We start from the raw sequence: 15605 nt of genomic DNA, 5'->3' as shown, positions 1-15605 counted from the left end.
GTGATGGCCGCCATGAGGCGGTTGATGAGTCATCACTTCAAGAGCGGCATAAATATCGATTGGCGGTATCAAGATGGCCAAAAGAAGCAGGCGGTGATCGATGAGTTAAAACTCAGATTTCCTAATCCGCCAAATGTGGAGTTTAATAACAGTTATATGCTCGAGCGCATGGGTTTGGTCCTAAAGCATCGCAGATCAACCATGCGTACTTCCATTACAAAGGGGTTGTCTAAACCCAGCTGGGCAGACAAAGCTGATTGGAAGTTCTTGAAGAAGCAGAATAGGGACCATCCTGAAATGTTCGAGGGTCAGAGGAGGGCTGCGAAGAGACGGCTGGATGTCGTAGGTACTTCGCACTTTGGTGCAGGTGGACGGTATGCGTTCGAGGCAACCGTGGTAAGTTTACTTCTTTCCATTTAATGTATTGTTCTATTTGTTTTACTTACATATTACATGCACTTTAGCTAACTCTAACTCTCGTAAATTGGATCCACAGCAAGCTGCGATGGGTCGTCTTCCTACGGATGCAGAGACGCGGCGCGCATTTCGGATAGGAACCAAGCCGTGGTTCATTGAGCAAGAGGCAATGGGAGCGACAGTCGATTGGGCTGAGGTGGCTGCTCGCACGGTATAAGTTTACTCCTGCTTGTAATCTCACTTTTTAATTTAAGTTCCAATCTAATTTTCGATTTATTTGGTTCAGTCTCAGGGTCAAAGCTCAAGCGTCCCATCATCAGAGACGAGCGATCAACAGGGGCAAGGATCGGACGCAGGTGCCGATGACGAAGGAGAAGACGCAGGTGTCGGGGACGAGGGAGAAGATGCAGGTGCCGAGGACCAGGGAACAGCCCAACAAGACGATTCGGATTCGGATTCGGATTAGTAGTGGTAGTAGCATTTTTCATATCCGCTCGTTAGAGCCATTTTGTATCGCCCTTTCACAGGGTAATTTTGTTTCAAACACAGTTGTATATGTATATGCATTTCTTCCTCATCGTTCACAAGAACAATTTTGTATCACCCTGCAAGCAAGGGAAATTTTGTTATAAAAAACTTTCTTTTGTAATTACAAAAAAAAAAAAATGGTTAGTGGGGCTAAACAGGGCTTCCTTTTGGCCCTGTTTAGCCCCACTAACCATTTTTTTTACCTTCTGTTAATCGTCGCTATATAGCGACGTTTACCAGTGTCGCTATATAGCGACGATTAACAGAGTCGCTATATAGCGACGTTTATATCGTCGCTATATAGCGACGTTTACATCGTCGCTATATAGCGACGATTAACAGCGTCGCTATATAGCGACGGTTTATAGCGACGCTCCTTTTCCGACGATTTTAACGACTTTTATAGCGACCTTTGCGCCCGTGAAAAAAAAAATTTTTAATGTAAAAAGCGTCGGTATTTCCGTCGGAAAATGGCCTATGCCTTGTAGTGTTATATTGCTTATGTAGTTTATTAGGAGGTTGGTTGTTTCTTTGTACTAATCCCTCCACAAAGTGTATCGCGGTCATGCAGCTTGAGATCGTGGGCAGATACCCTACTCTAGTGGAGACAGCCTACCACCGCCACCATCGCAGAGGAGATACATGGAGGCACTTCTATGATGACGGGTTGATTACTGAGGAGCAGTATACCCGAGCTACTGGACAGGCCCCCCAGGTATTTGAAAGTAATTAAATAATGCCAAAATTATAAGTAAAGATTTGATTTTTCATACATTGATATATGTTGTCCCTTGTTTACAGGCCGCCCCTGCACAAGACGACGAGGAAGACGAGGAAGGAGGTGTAGAAGGGAGCGCAGAAGGCAGTGCAGAAGGGAGCGTGGAAGGCAGCGAGGATTAGTCGTAGAAGTAGTGCTACTATTCTTTTTTGTACTTAAAGCCATTGGCTTGGCTTCGTGCCTCTTGTATATAGACTCCTCTTATTTTTTGTACTTGAAGCCACATGACATGGCTTAGCTTCCTTATTTTTTGTACTTGGAGCCACATGACGTGGCTTAGCTTCGTGCTATATGTATATACAAGCACTTTTTGAGCTTTCAATTTTATTGCGTTTTGGAGTTGTAATATTTTATTTGGAATTGTAATTAAAATGCGGTTGGCTGTAAGAATTGAATTACAAAATGTGGATATGGGATTCTTGTAACTATATAGCGTACACAACATACGTCTATCAGTGCCTTTAAAAATGCAGTGCCTTTAAAAATGTGCATCTATCAGTGCCTTTAAAAATGCGTTTATATTCGCGTCTGTCTGTTCGACTTGCGTCTATACGTGCGTCTATGAAAGCGTTAATAAGCGCGTCTATTTACGCGTGTGTGCGCGTCTATACGCGCATAAGTCTGATATATAGATGCGCAATTAGATGCGGGTCTCCTGATGCGCAAATAGACGCGCAAATAAACGCGCCCGTAAGTTTTTTATTTAGTTCATGAAATGCATCTGTGCGCACGTCTATGGGTGCTTTGTCTTGTTGTGGGAGTATACAAGGTTCGCCCTGAGTTACAACACAAACCAATCCAAACGTATCTCTATTCTTTGTAGAATTAGACTATGCTGCGGTTGCTAGAAGAAGCACTCCCAGGCCTATGTGAATCATTGACTGTTCAACGATGTGCTTTATAGATTTCATTGTGTCTGTAGTGTCATCATATATGCCCACGCTCTTCTTCCAAAGCTGCAAGACTTTGGCGTGAAGTGGTAGCAGACTCAAAGTCCCGGCCGTGGCGTACGCATTCGCTCTGACACCAAGAAAGCCGATCTGCACAAAACATGAACTCGAACTACACATTAGATAGATCGGTAACGTCCTAATTTTCGGAGACCGACAAACATAGTCGTTCGGTCGATGATCATTGGTGTGTTCTTACCAGCAACGCATTTGCCACCGCTAGACATACACTAGCAGTCAACACTCCAATTTTTCCTCCGAAGTGAAGTGCCAATGTTTTCACTCCAGCCGCCTTGTCTCCCACCATATCCTCCACGTCAATGAGGATTTCACGACTGAGAATGCACAGGAAGAAAAAGAGAGCTACAGCAATGGTGGGGTTTCCAAGGCGCTCTTTGCCGCCTGCAATTTCGAGAAGGTGTCACAACGTTGATCATGCAGTCTTACAGAACCTAGAATGAATTGCAACTTAATATGGATTCATTACCTATGGCCATAGCTCCAACCAGAATTGCAGAAGTGATCACCCCGGACACGACCACATTCTTTACCACCGTGAGCTTTTTGAAGAAAGGCGTGTAGATGTAGCTTGCAACCGCAGCCCCTCCCACCAAAATCCTAAGATTCAAAGGCTCCAGGTAGCATAACCCAATTACTACTGCACCATAAAGGCAGCCAGCAACAAGTTCGACCTGCATGAGAAGTGCCTAGAAAAGTGTTGGCGCTCTTGATCAACAAAACTGGCTCTAATTCACATTGAATTTTGCATACAAGAGATTCGATAGAAACTGTGTCTATGACACGATACAAAAGAGATAAATAACGGTCGTCTCAGAGTGATGCAGGGGCCAGAAACTATTCAATACTTTACAATATTGGAGGAACTTACATCGTCGGGTTGGATTTGTCCTCTAAGTAGAGGCGTTCTTTTTCCATTTAACCTATCGGTTCTAGATCTATAGTCGAATATGTCGTTTGCTAGCATCGACGCTACGGTAATTAGCGCGGAGCAAGACGCAGTGATCCATACGGATGATCTCATCAATACACCTATAGTTCGCCCGGCAGCCATCCAGCTTCCCAAAAACACCAGAAACATAGAAGGAAGGAAGTTCTGCAAACGACTCATCTCCATAATGCCTATAGTAAACCTGCACTTACTCGGTGCAACCACATTATTTTTTATATTCCTTGACGAAAAAGACCTCGTTAAGATGTGCGTCTGGCATGTTCGATTGAAATTTGATCAGTGCGGTATTTTCAAATGATGTTTGTATGGTTGGAACACCACGGAAAGCATGAAGCGAGCCTCTCGTAAGATTTAAAATTTCATATTGGGAGTACTGAACTTGGTGGTGTATCGTTTTGTGCTGCCATACCTACCTTACATAGTCATAAAACTTTTGTTCTGCAGAAGCTGGGGCCGTTACAGCAACGATATCATGGTTTCCAAGGAGGTTTTGCTGTTGATCGGATCTGTGATTCAAATTCTGGTCATTAGGATAGGGGGCATCATCAACTGAACATAAAAGTGGTCGCAAGGCGTGGTTATACGGGAGTAGGCAGTGCTTAGATGGACGATGAAGTCGGAAAGTGCTACCACTGAGAGACTCGTCTACTACGGACTTAAAAGAGTGAGACCTAAAGATTGATGTAAAGGGCGCACAAACAAAAGCAGGTGGATGGCACGAGCGACAGACTAATGAGTTAAGTTGGCCAAATGGAGAAGAAGCAAGCGGTCTGGGAGGTGATTGGATTGAGAGGTTGGGTTGATGCTGGAAGGAAAAGGAGGGGAGGTGACGAGGATGGAAGCAATTAGGGAGGGTGTGAGCCATGAGGAGAGGTGCGAAGTGAAACAAGAATTGGCAACGAAATGATGCAATGCAACCTTCGAGTGCTTAGATACTTTTCCTCTCGTCATAGTCTGCTACAGATGAGAACAGCCATGTGGCATCAACAGCTGGCACGGGTGCGATGAGTCTTGAAGTGATATAAAATGGTTCAACGGTTGTTCACGCAGGGCAAATTAGAGCCTAAATTAGCCCCTCTTCACACGCACACGAAATTGAATTTGAAACCTGGTTAGAACGAAAAACCAAAGTTTTGGTATTTGGGTAGGCCAAAAACCAAAGGTGATTGTTCTCTTTTCAAAGGTAAAATATTTTTATGGTAGGCAGCCTAGGGAGAAGTTTGGGTTTCTTGAACTCTCATTGAGCCATGTGTTGTAGATATAGACCATTGATGCAGATTGATCTGAGCCAAGTAAACATTAAAGATTTCTAAGAAATAAAAGCCTTGACTTGAGCCATCAAGTTTGACAAGCATGCTTTTTCACCTTGCTTTCTAGTCTTTTAATAGGGTAATGCATGCCTATTTCAGGACTCGAGATGGGTTTCAAGCATCATAGTTCACCATGATTCTTCTAGGCCACTCAACATGATGGGACAATACTTGGGTTTCACCATCAAGACCTCAATCTCAGCCCTTACAATTCGAATGTGATGGCAGTTCATATTTGCGAAGTTTTGTTGAGAGTCGCCCTGTGAAGGAGGATAAGAGAATTGCTTTGGGGGAATAAGTAGCGTCAGAAGTATTTGGAGATGGCTCTTGCATCTTGGGGAATAAGAGAATTGCTTTGGGGGAATAAGTAGCATTGGAAGTATTGGCAGGTGGCCCTTGCATCTTGAAAGACGATGTTGCAGTGCTTCTTTGAGCTACCGATTGTGTATATAAAACCCAGAGCAATTCACGACCTGTGGCAAAGCTTCTCGAGCTAGGAGCCAAGAAAGACTTGATGTAGGTGGAAATTCGAGGACGATCTAGCATGGTGCGACCAGGCTTCCTCTTCCTAGCAGGTGAGGCCCTAGAATCCATCCACACAACTACACCCACTGGTCAATCAGATGAGGCTGGCGCATGTGAAAATCCCTATGTATCCAAGTAAGGGGTGATTGAATTCCTTTGTAGAAGCACGACTATGAAGGTTTGCAATAATGGAATGTGACTTATTGGAGGCTAATGAGACCGATCATCTATTGCAATGCCTGCTTGCAATACTTTTACGTCTTCAAGCACGTTGTGAGCAAGCGGATAGAGATCAACTGTACTAGTGCGCCGGCTTCCAATAAGGCATATGTCAGCTTAATGAGTGACTACAAATTCACGTAAAGGGGCGAGTGAAGAAAGCACATGACGAGATAAATTTTGACGGTGGGGGAAGATGAAAAAAGAAAAAGGAGCCTAACACACACCTTTTTAGCTCAAATCTTCTTGCACATAGACAAGCACCATGACGACGACTGCTCACCAATAAAAGGAAGGAATTGACAAACGAGCCGTTTGAGAAAGAAGGAATTGGCAAAAGGTATTTTGAGAAGAGAGCAGACGTTTGGTGCATAACAATCGAACTATGGCTTTCAAATCAAAATATTGAGCTGAAATCTAAAAGGACTTCAACAGGATATTGCTAGGAAGTTAGGATGCTTAGCGCCAAAGTTGAATGAAACTATACTTGCAAGTAAATACCATGATTAAAGCTCATGAGCTTAAAACCGTGTCTCCCTTTGTATCTGTGTTGGAGCTTCAACGAGATTCCAAGCCTCTTCGCTCGCCTTGCTATTAGTTTTGTTGCAACAAAGATCCATTTGCTTCAAGCATATTTGCAAATACCATGACTCTTCAGAGCTTGAATACTTGAGCATTGCTACTGATTTGATCGAACCATAGAAAAATTGCATTCAAGACAGAATGTCGATCGAATTTAATGGAATCAAATAGAGGAATGAGGAATGTCTATCAGCTTTACTGGAATTGTTACACAGACAGATTGTTTGCAAAAGTCCATTTTGCAAAAGTAATGTTTCAAGACATTATAACGTACAAGACACGTGAAGAACGGAACTATACACCTTCTATTCTCATTGTCTACTTGCATGCATGCTCTTTGAAACTACTAGATCTTTGCGAGACGTTGTAATGATTGGAGTGACCGAATGAGAAATCAGGCCTCCATTGTACCAAAGCACATAAATCTTGGCAACCACATGGCAAAGATGTTTTGAATTTCTATCGAGAGTCCAATCTCTGTGCCAACACTAGGAATATTTCTGAGGTTGCGCTATCACTACAAGACATAGGCCATTTTTCGACGAAAATACCGACGCTTTTTACATTAAAATTGTTTTTTTTCACGGGCACAAACGTCGCTATAAGTGTCGCTAAAAGCGTTGGAAAAGGACTGTCGCTATAAAGCATCGCTATATAGCGACATTGGCAAACGTCGCTATATAGCGACGATGCAAATGTCGCTATATAGCAACACTATTAATCGTCACTATATAGTGACACTGGTAAACGTCGTTATATAGCGACGTTTAACAGAAGTAAAAGAAAGGGTTAGTGGGGCTAAACAGGGCTTCCTTTTGGCCCTGTTTAGCCCCACTAATCCTTTTTTTTTTTGTAATTACAAAACAAAGTTTTTTATAACAAAATTTCCCTTGCGAAAAGGGTGATACAAAATCGTTCTTGTGAAATGATGAGCAACAAAAGCATATACATGTTGGACATATACAACATTGTTTGTAACAAGATTACCCTTTCGAAAGGGCGATACAAAATTGCTCAAACGAGCGGATATACAAAATGCTACTACCACTACTACTCATCCGAATCCCAATCATCCTCATCTTGTTGGCCTGTTCCTTGGTCCTCGACACCTGTGTCTTCTCCCTCGTCCTCGCCACCTGCGTCTGATCCTTGGCCCTGTTGATCGCTCGCCTCCGATGATGGGACGCTTGAGCTTTGACCCTAAGAGTGAACCATATAAATCGAAAATTAGATTGGAACTTAATTAATTAAAAAGTGAGATTACAAGTGGGAGTAAACTTATACCGTGCGAGCAGCCACCTCAGCCCAATCGACCGTCGCTCCCATTGCCTCTTGCTCAATGAACCACGGCTTTGTTCCTATCCGAAATGCGTGTCGCGTCTCTGCATCTCTAGGAAGATGACCCATCGCAGCTTGCTGTGGATCCAATTTACGAGAGTTAGAGTTAGCTAAAGTGCATGTAATATGTAGTAAAACAAATAGAATAATACATTAAATGAGAAGAAGTAGACTTACCACGGTTGCCTCGAACACATACCGTCTGCCTGCACCAAAGTGCGAAGTACCTACGACGTCCAGCCATCTCTTCGCAGCCCTCCTCTGACCCTCGAACATTTCGGGATGGTCCCTATGTTTCTTCTTGAAGTACTTCCAATTAGCTTTGTCTGCCCAGTTGGGTTTAGCCAACCCCTTTGTGATGGAAGTATGCAAGGTTGATCTACGATGCTTCAGGACCAAACCCATGCGCTCTCGCATATAATCGTTATTAAACTCCACATTTGGCGGATTAGGGTATCTTTGTTTTAACTCATCGATCACTGCTTGCTTCTTTTGGGCATCTTGATACCGCCAATCGGTATTTATGTCGCTCTTAAAGTGATGACTCATCAACCTCCTCATGGTGGCCATCACTGCTTTGCCCTTTTTATCTTCTATTATCTCTCCGGCAGATGTGATTTGATAGGAGAGATCCCCTGATGAGTAAGGAGGACTGATGGTAGCAGAGTCTGAAGGAGTGGAAGCTGCGCGAGCGCTTCCGAAGCAAGGAGTAGCAGTGGGAGTAGGAGAGGGAAAGGGACTTGACTGATACTGTGTCTCCGGACCAAGTGGAGACCTAAAGGAGCGTGAGTGTGCTGACTCGTCTACATCTCCTGAGTCAGCACAACATGAGCCACCCGTCCTACTCTTCCTTCCCTTGCAAGAGGCATGCGCAGGTGATGATCCCGTGGTCAAAGGGGCATGTGGGGATGGCTGGGCAGTACGTCCACCCATCGGTGTAGGGGAGGGAATTGCTGAGGTCCTCTGAGAGAGTAGAGAGAAGAATCTCGCTGCCTCCTCATCGCTCATCTGTGCTACAAACTCGTCGGGACTCCCGACAAAGCCATGTGCGGCTAGCAAAGGAGTTTCCCGAGGGGTAGTTGCAGTGCTACGTGAAGAGGAGTCGGACCAGGGGTAGTCATAGTGCTAGGTCCAAGAGGAGTCGAACCAGGGGTAGTCCTCGGGGTAGTCGCCTGAGAGGAATCAAAGTCCTCTGGAGCATATACATCGTGAGCTCTCCTCCTACGAGGCTGTCCGTACTCATCGGATGAGCGATGTGATCCCATGTCTAACATAGACACAAACACGAAAACAAAAAACAAAAAAATAAACATAAGCATAGGCATAGGCATATGCATAGGCAAGAAGAAAGAAGAGGGAAAGGAAAGAAGAGGGAAAGGAAAGAGGGAAAGAAGAGGGAAAGGAAAGAAGAGGGAAAGGAAAGAGAAGAGGAAGAAGAGGGAAATAGAGAATAAGAGTTAGAGAGAATAAGCTCATGCTTATGCTTATGTGGAAATAGAGAATGAGAGAAGGGGGAAATACAGAAGGGGAGAGAAGCATAAGCATAAGCATAAGCTTATGCGGAAATAGAGAATGAGCTTATGTGGAAATAGACAATGAGAGAAGCATAAGCTTATGCGAAAATAGAGAATGAGAGAAGGGGGAAATAGAGAAGGGGGAAAGAGAGAAGCATAAGCATGAGCTTATGTGAAAATAGAGAAGGGGAATGAGAGAAGCATAAGCATGAGCTTATGCGGAAATAGAGAATGAGAGAAGCATAAGCATGAGCTTATGCTTCTCTCATTCTCTATTTTCGCATAAGCTCATGCATAAGCATAAGCTTATGTAGAAATAGAGAAATAAAGAAGGGGGAAACTTAAGCATAAGCTCATGCTCATGCATGAGCATAAGCATGACCTTATGCTCATGCATGAGCATGAGCTTATGCGAATGAGAGAAGGGGGAAATAGAGAAGGGGGAAAGAGATGAGGGGGAATGAGAGAAGCATAAGCATAAGCTTATGTGGACATAGAGCATGAGCTTATGCAGAAATAGAGAAGGAGAGAAGGGGGAAATAGAGAAGGGGGAAAGAGATGAGGGGGAATGAGAGAAGCATAAGCATAAGCTTATGTGGACATAGAGCATGAGCTTATGCAGAAATAGAGAAGGAGAGAAGGGGGAAATAGAGAAGGGGGAAAGAGATGAGGGGGAATGAGAGAAGCATAAGCATAAGCTTATGCGAAAATAGAGAATGAGCTTATGCGGAAATAGAGAATGAGAGAAGCATAAGCATGAGCTTATGCTTCTCTCATTCTCTATTTCCGCATAAGCTCATGCTTATGCAGGGGGAAACTTAAGCATAAGCTCATGCTCATGCATGAGCATAAGCATGAGCTTATGCTTATGCTTATGCTTAAGCATAAGCGTAAGCATAAGCTCATGCATGAGCATGAGCTTATGCGAATGAGAGAAGGGGGAAATAGAGAAGGGGGAAAGAGATGAGGGGGAATGAGAGAAGCATAAGCATAAGCTTATGCGGAAATAGAGAATGAGCTTATGCGGAAAAAGAGAAGGAGAGAAGGGGGAAATAGAGAAGGGGGAAATGAGAGAAGGGGGAAACAGAGAAGGGGGAAAGAGATGAGGGGGAATGAGAGAAGCATAAGCATAAGCTTATGCGGAAATAGAGAATGAGCTTATGCGGAAATAGAGAAGGAGAGAAGCATAAGCATGAGCTTATGCTTCTCTCATTCTCTATTTCCGCATAAGCTCATGCATAAGCATGAGCTTATGCGGAAATAGAGAATGAGCTTATGCAGAAATAGAGAATGAGAGAAGAGCATGAGGTTATGCGGAAATAGAGAATGAGAGAAGCATAAGCATGAGCTTATGCTTCACTCATTCTCTATTTCCGCATAAGCTCATGCATAAGCATAAGCTTATGCGGAAATAGAGAAATAGAGAAGGGGGAAACTTAAGCATAAGCTCATGCTCATGCTCATGCTCATGCATGCAAAATAGAGAATGGGGGAAAGAGATGAGGGGGAATAAGAGAAGCATAAGCATAAGCTTATGCAGAAATAGAGAATGAGCTTATGCGGAAATAGAGAATGAGAGAAGCATAAGCTCATGCATAAGCATAAGCTTATGCGGAAATAGAGAAATAAAGAAGGGGGAAACTTAAGCATAAGCTCATGCTCATGCATGAGCATAAGCATGAGCTTATGCTTATGCTCATGCATGAGCATGAGCTTACGAGAATGAGAGAAGGGGGAAATAGAGAAGGGGGAAAAAGATGAGGGGGAATGAGAGAAGCATAAGCATAAGCTTATGCGGAAATAGAGAATGAGCTTATGCGGAAATAGAGAATGAGAGAAGCATAAGCATGAGCTTATGCTTCTCTCATTCTCTATTTCTGCATAAGCTCATGCATAAGCATGAGCTTATGCGGAAATAGAGAATGAGCTTATGCGAAAATAGAGAATGAGAGAAGCTTATGCTTCTCTCATTCTCTATTTCCGCATAAGCTCATGCATAAGCATGAGCTTATGCGGAAATAGAGAATGAGAGAAGCATAAGCATGAGCTTATGCTTCTCTCATTCTCTATTTCCGCATAAGCATGAGCTTATGCGGAAATAGAGAAGGAGAGAAGCATAATCTCCTTCTCTATTTCCGCATAAGCTCATGCTTATGCATGAGCTTATGCGGAAATAGAGAATGAGAGAAGCTTATGCGGAAATAGAGAATGAGAGAAGCATAAGCTTCTCTCATTCTCTATTTCCGCATAAGCTCATGCATAAGCATAAGCTTATGCGGAAATAGAGAAATAAAGAAGGGGGAAACTTAAGCATAAGCTCATGCTCATGCATGAGCATAAGCATGAGCTTATGCTTATGCTAGCATAAGCATAAGAATAAGCTCATGCTTATGCTCATGCATGAGCATGAGCTTACGAGAATGAGAGAAGGGGGAAATAGAGAAGGGGGAAAAAGATGAGGGGAAATGAGAGAAGCATATGCATGAGCTTATGCGTAAATAGAGAATGAGAGAAGCATAAGCTCATGCTTATGCTTCTCTCCTTCTCTATTTCCGCATAAGCTCATGCTTATTTTCTGCATAAGCTCATGCTTATTTTCCGCATAAGCTCCTGCATAAGCATGAGCTTATGCGGAAATAGAGAAGGAGAGAAGCTCTCATTCCAAGCATGAGCTTATGCAGAAATAGAGAAGGAGAGAAGCATAAGCATGAGCTTATGCTTCTCTCATTCTCTATTTTCGCATAAGCTCATGCACATGCATGAGCTTATTCAGAAATAGAGAATGAGCTTATGCAGAAATAGAGAATGAGAGAAGCATAAGCTTCTCTCAATCTCTATTTCCACATAAGCTCATGCATAAGCATAAGCTTATGCGGAAATAGAGAAATAAAGAAGGGGGAAACTTAAGCATAAGCTCATGCTCATGCATGAGCATAAGCATGAGCTTATGCTTATTCTTATGCTTATGCTAGCATAAGCATAAACATAAGCTCATGCTTATGCTCATCATGAGCATGAGTTTATGAGAATGAGAGAAGGGGGAAATAGAGAAGGGGGAAAAAGATGAGGGGGAATGAGAGAAGCATAAGCATAAGCTTATGCGGAAATAGAGAATGAGCTTATGTGGAAATAGAGAATGAGAGAAGCATAAGCATGAGCTTATGCTTCTCCCGTTTTCTATTTCCGCATAAGCTCATGCATAAGCATGAGCTTATGCGGAAATAGAGAATGAGCTTATGCGGAAATAGAGAATGAGCTTATGCGGAGATAGAGAATGAAAGAAGCATAAGCATGAGCTTATGCTTCTCTCATTCTCTATTTCCACATAAGCTCATGCATAAGCATAAGCTTATGCGGAAATAGAGAAATAAAGAAGGGGGAAACTTAAGCATAAGCTCATGCTCATGCATGAGCATAAGCATGAGCTTATGCTTATGCTTATGCTTAAGCATTAGCATAAGCATAAGCTCATGCTTATGCTCATGCATGAGCATGAGCTTATGCGAATGAGAGAAGGGGAAAAGAGAAAAGGGGGAATGAGAGAAGCATAAGCATGAGCTTATGCTTCTCTCATTCTCTATTTCCGCATAAGCTCATGCATAAGCATGAGCTTATGCGGAAATAGAGAATGAGCTTATGCGGAAATAGAGAATGAGAGAAGCATTAGCATGAGCTTATGCTTCTCTCATTCTCTATTTCCGCATAAGCTCATGCATAAGCATGAGCTTATGCGGAAATAGAGAATGAGCTTATGCGGAAATAGAGAATGAGAGAAGCATAAGCATGAGCTTATGCTTCTCTCATTCTCTATTTCCGCATAAGCTCATGCATAAGCATAAGCTTATGTGGAAATAGAGAAATAAAGAAGGGAGAAACTTAAGCATAAGCTCATGCTCATGCATGAGCATAAGCATGAGCTTATGCTTATGCTTATGCTTAAGCATTAGCATAAGAATAAGCTCATGCTTATGCTCATGCATGGCATAAGCATAAGCATAAGCTCATGCTTATGCTCATGCATGAGCATGAGCTTATGCGAATGAGAGAAAGGGGAAATAGAGAAGGGGGAAAGAGAGAAGGGGGAATGAGAGAAGCATATGCATAAGAAATAGAGAAGGGGGAAACAGAGAAACAGAGAAGGGGGAAACTTAAGCATAAGCTCATGCTCATGCATGAGCATAAGCATGAGCTTATTCTCATGCATGAGCATGAGCTTATGCGAATGAGAGAAGGGGGAAATAGAGAAGGGGGAAAGAGATGAGGGGGAATGAGAGAAGGGGGAAAGAGAGAATAAGAGAAGAGGGAAAAAAGAGAAGGGGGAAAAAGAGAATAAGAGAAGAGGGAAAAAAGAGAAGGGGGAAAAAAGAGAAGCTCATGCTCTCATGCTATGCGGAAATAGAGAATAAGAGGGAAAGGAAAGAGAGAAGGGAAAAGAGATGAGGGGGAAATAGAGAAGGGGGAAAGAGAGAATAAGAGAAGAGGGAAAAAAGAGAAGGTGGAAAAAAGAGAAGGGGGAAAAAAGAGAGTAAGAGAAGGGGGAAGAAGGAAAGAGTTTGAGGGGAAGAGAGGGTTCCTACGCCCATCACTGCAGCTAGCGCTTAAGGCGCTAGCTGCAGGCCAATGCAAATAACAAAAATAATAAATGAAAGAAAGAGGAAGCACTTACCTAAAATAGTATGTCCTGCTCGGTGTAGTGGACTGGCCTTACAAAAGAGAGAAAACAACCCATTTTTTCAAATAAGATGTTAGTGGAAGGAGGCCCATTACAAAAGGAACTTCTTGAAGGGAGGAGATTGAGGAGACAAGGAAAGGAGGAGATTGAGGAGACAAGGAGAAAGAGAAGGAAGAGAAATATAGAAAAAAGAGGTGAGTTTTCTTTCTTTCTTAAAATCTCGTTTTTTGTTTCAATCCTTTCAAAACAAGCATGAAAACTAGTTTACAGGTTTAGCAATACAAGAAGAAACACTCACAAAACTAAAGCTAATAAACAAACAACCTACATTGTTGAAACAAACTCACCTCTTGAAGAACTTCCTTTCAAGAAACCAAAGAGGAAAAAGGATAGAGAGGGAGTACAAGAGGTAGGAGAAGGGTAAGGAGTGGAAAATAGAGTGGGAGATTGCTTGAAATAGGTGGGAGGAGATATTGGCTTGCTTACTTGAGAGATTAGCGAATAGTATGAACAAAACGCCACGCGTTTAGCGTTTTGGGTTTTAACCCATGCTAAGGAAGTGCTACAATGTGTACCAGCAACTAAGTGAAACAAAATAGCACATGTTGAGGACATGTGATGGTTAAGCTCACCTTTCATAAGATTTATGAACACATCACTTATGTAACATTTACAAAGTGTGTACTATCTAAATACATTAGCACATGCATAGCTATAATATTGACATCTAGTTTATTGCCCTCAAGAGTCATGCTTATGCATAACCTGCATGAGAAGTGCCCAGAAAAGTGTTGGCACTCTTGATCAACAAAACTGGCTCTAATTCACAACGAATTTTGCGTACAAGAGATTCGATAGAAACTGTGTCTACGACACGATACAAAAGAGATAAATAATGGTAGTCTCAGAGTGATGCAGGGGCCGGAAACTATTCAATACTTTACAATATTGGAGGAACTTACATCGTCGGGTTGGATTTGTCGTCTAAGTAGAGGCGTTCTTTTTCCATTTAACCTATCGGTTCCAGATCTGTAGTCGAATATGTCGTTTGCTAGCATCGACGCTACGGTAATTAGCGCGGAGCAAGACGCAGTGATCCATATGGATGATCTCATCAATACACCTATAGTTTGCCCGGCAGCCATCCAGCTTCCCAAAAACACCAGAAACATAGAAGGAAGGAAGTTCTGCAAACGACTCATCTCCATAATGCCTGTAGTAAACCTGCACTTACCCGGTGCAACCACATTATTTTTTATATTCCTTGACGAAAAAGACCTCGTTAAGACGTGCGTCTGGCATGTTCGATTGAAATTTGATCAGTGCGGTATTTTCAAATGATGTTTGTATGGTTGGAACACCACGGAAAGCATGAAGCGAGCCTCTCGTAAGATTTAAAATTTCATATTGGGAGTACTGAACTTGGTGGTGTATCGTTTCGTGCTACCATACCTACCTTACATAGTCATAAAACTTTTGTTCTGCAGAAGTTGGGGCTGTTACAGCAACGATATCATGGTTTCCAAGGAGGTTTTGCTGCTGATCAGATCTGTGATTCGAATTCTGGTCATTACTATAGGGGGCATCATCAACTAAACATAAAAGTGGTCGCAAGGCGTGGTTATACGGGAGTAGGCAGTGCTTAGATGGACGATGAAGTCGGAAAGTGCTACCACTGAGAGACTCGTCTACTACGGACTTAAAAGAGTGAGACCTAAAGATTGATGTAAAGGGCGCACAAACAAAAGCAGGTGGATGGCACGAGCGACAGACTGATGAGTTAAGTTGGCCAAATGCAAAAG

The 15605-nt window shown here is 42.8% G+C and overlaps 1 protein-coding gene across 1 annotated transcript; it reads right to left on the bottom strand.

The window, feature by feature from the left end:
• Window positions 1-2553: 2553 nt before the first annotated feature.
• Window positions 2554-4528, bottom strand: LOC147900311 (uncharacterized). The gene is made up of 5 exons (XM_087376520.1): window positions 4057-4528; window positions 3563-3824; window positions 3161-3365; window positions 2873-3075; window positions 2554-2763 (listed from the first exon to the last, which is right to left on the bottom strand). Exons 1-5 carry the CDS (start codon window positions 4506-4508, stop codon window positions 2554-2556), a joined length of 1332 nt encoding a protein of 443 aa, XP_087232646.1. The 5' UTR covers window positions 4509-4528.
• Between the last annotated feature and the right edge of the window lie 11077 nt (window positions 4529-15605).

This window comes from Dipteris shenzhenensis, chromosome 7 (assembly GCF_047967505.1).
Source record: "Dipteris shenzhenensis isolate YYH24624 ecotype China chromosome 7, Dip_SZ_1.0, whole genome shotgun sequence".
NCBI classification, from domain to species: domain Eukaryota; kingdom Viridiplantae; phylum Streptophyta; class Polypodiopsida; order Gleicheniales; family Dipteridaceae; genus Dipteris; species Dipteris shenzhenensis.
Note: the sequence above shows the minus strand (reverse complement) of the source record. Positions and strands in the feature narration are given on the sequence as shown.

Coding starts and splice junctions, on each gene's coding strand:
- LOC147900311 (XM_087376520.1), bottom strand. CDS start 4,508: ATGGCTCACACCCTCCCTAATTGCTTCCATCCTCGTCACCTCCCCTCC. Junction 3,825..4,056: donor AAGTTTTATGACTATGTAAG/GTAGGTATGGCA, acceptor GAGTAAGTGCAG/GTTTACTATAGGCATTATGG. Junction 3,076..3,160: donor GGTTGGAGCTATGGCCATAG/GTAATGAATCCA, acceptor TCGAAATTGCAG/GCGGCAAAGAGCGCCTTGGA.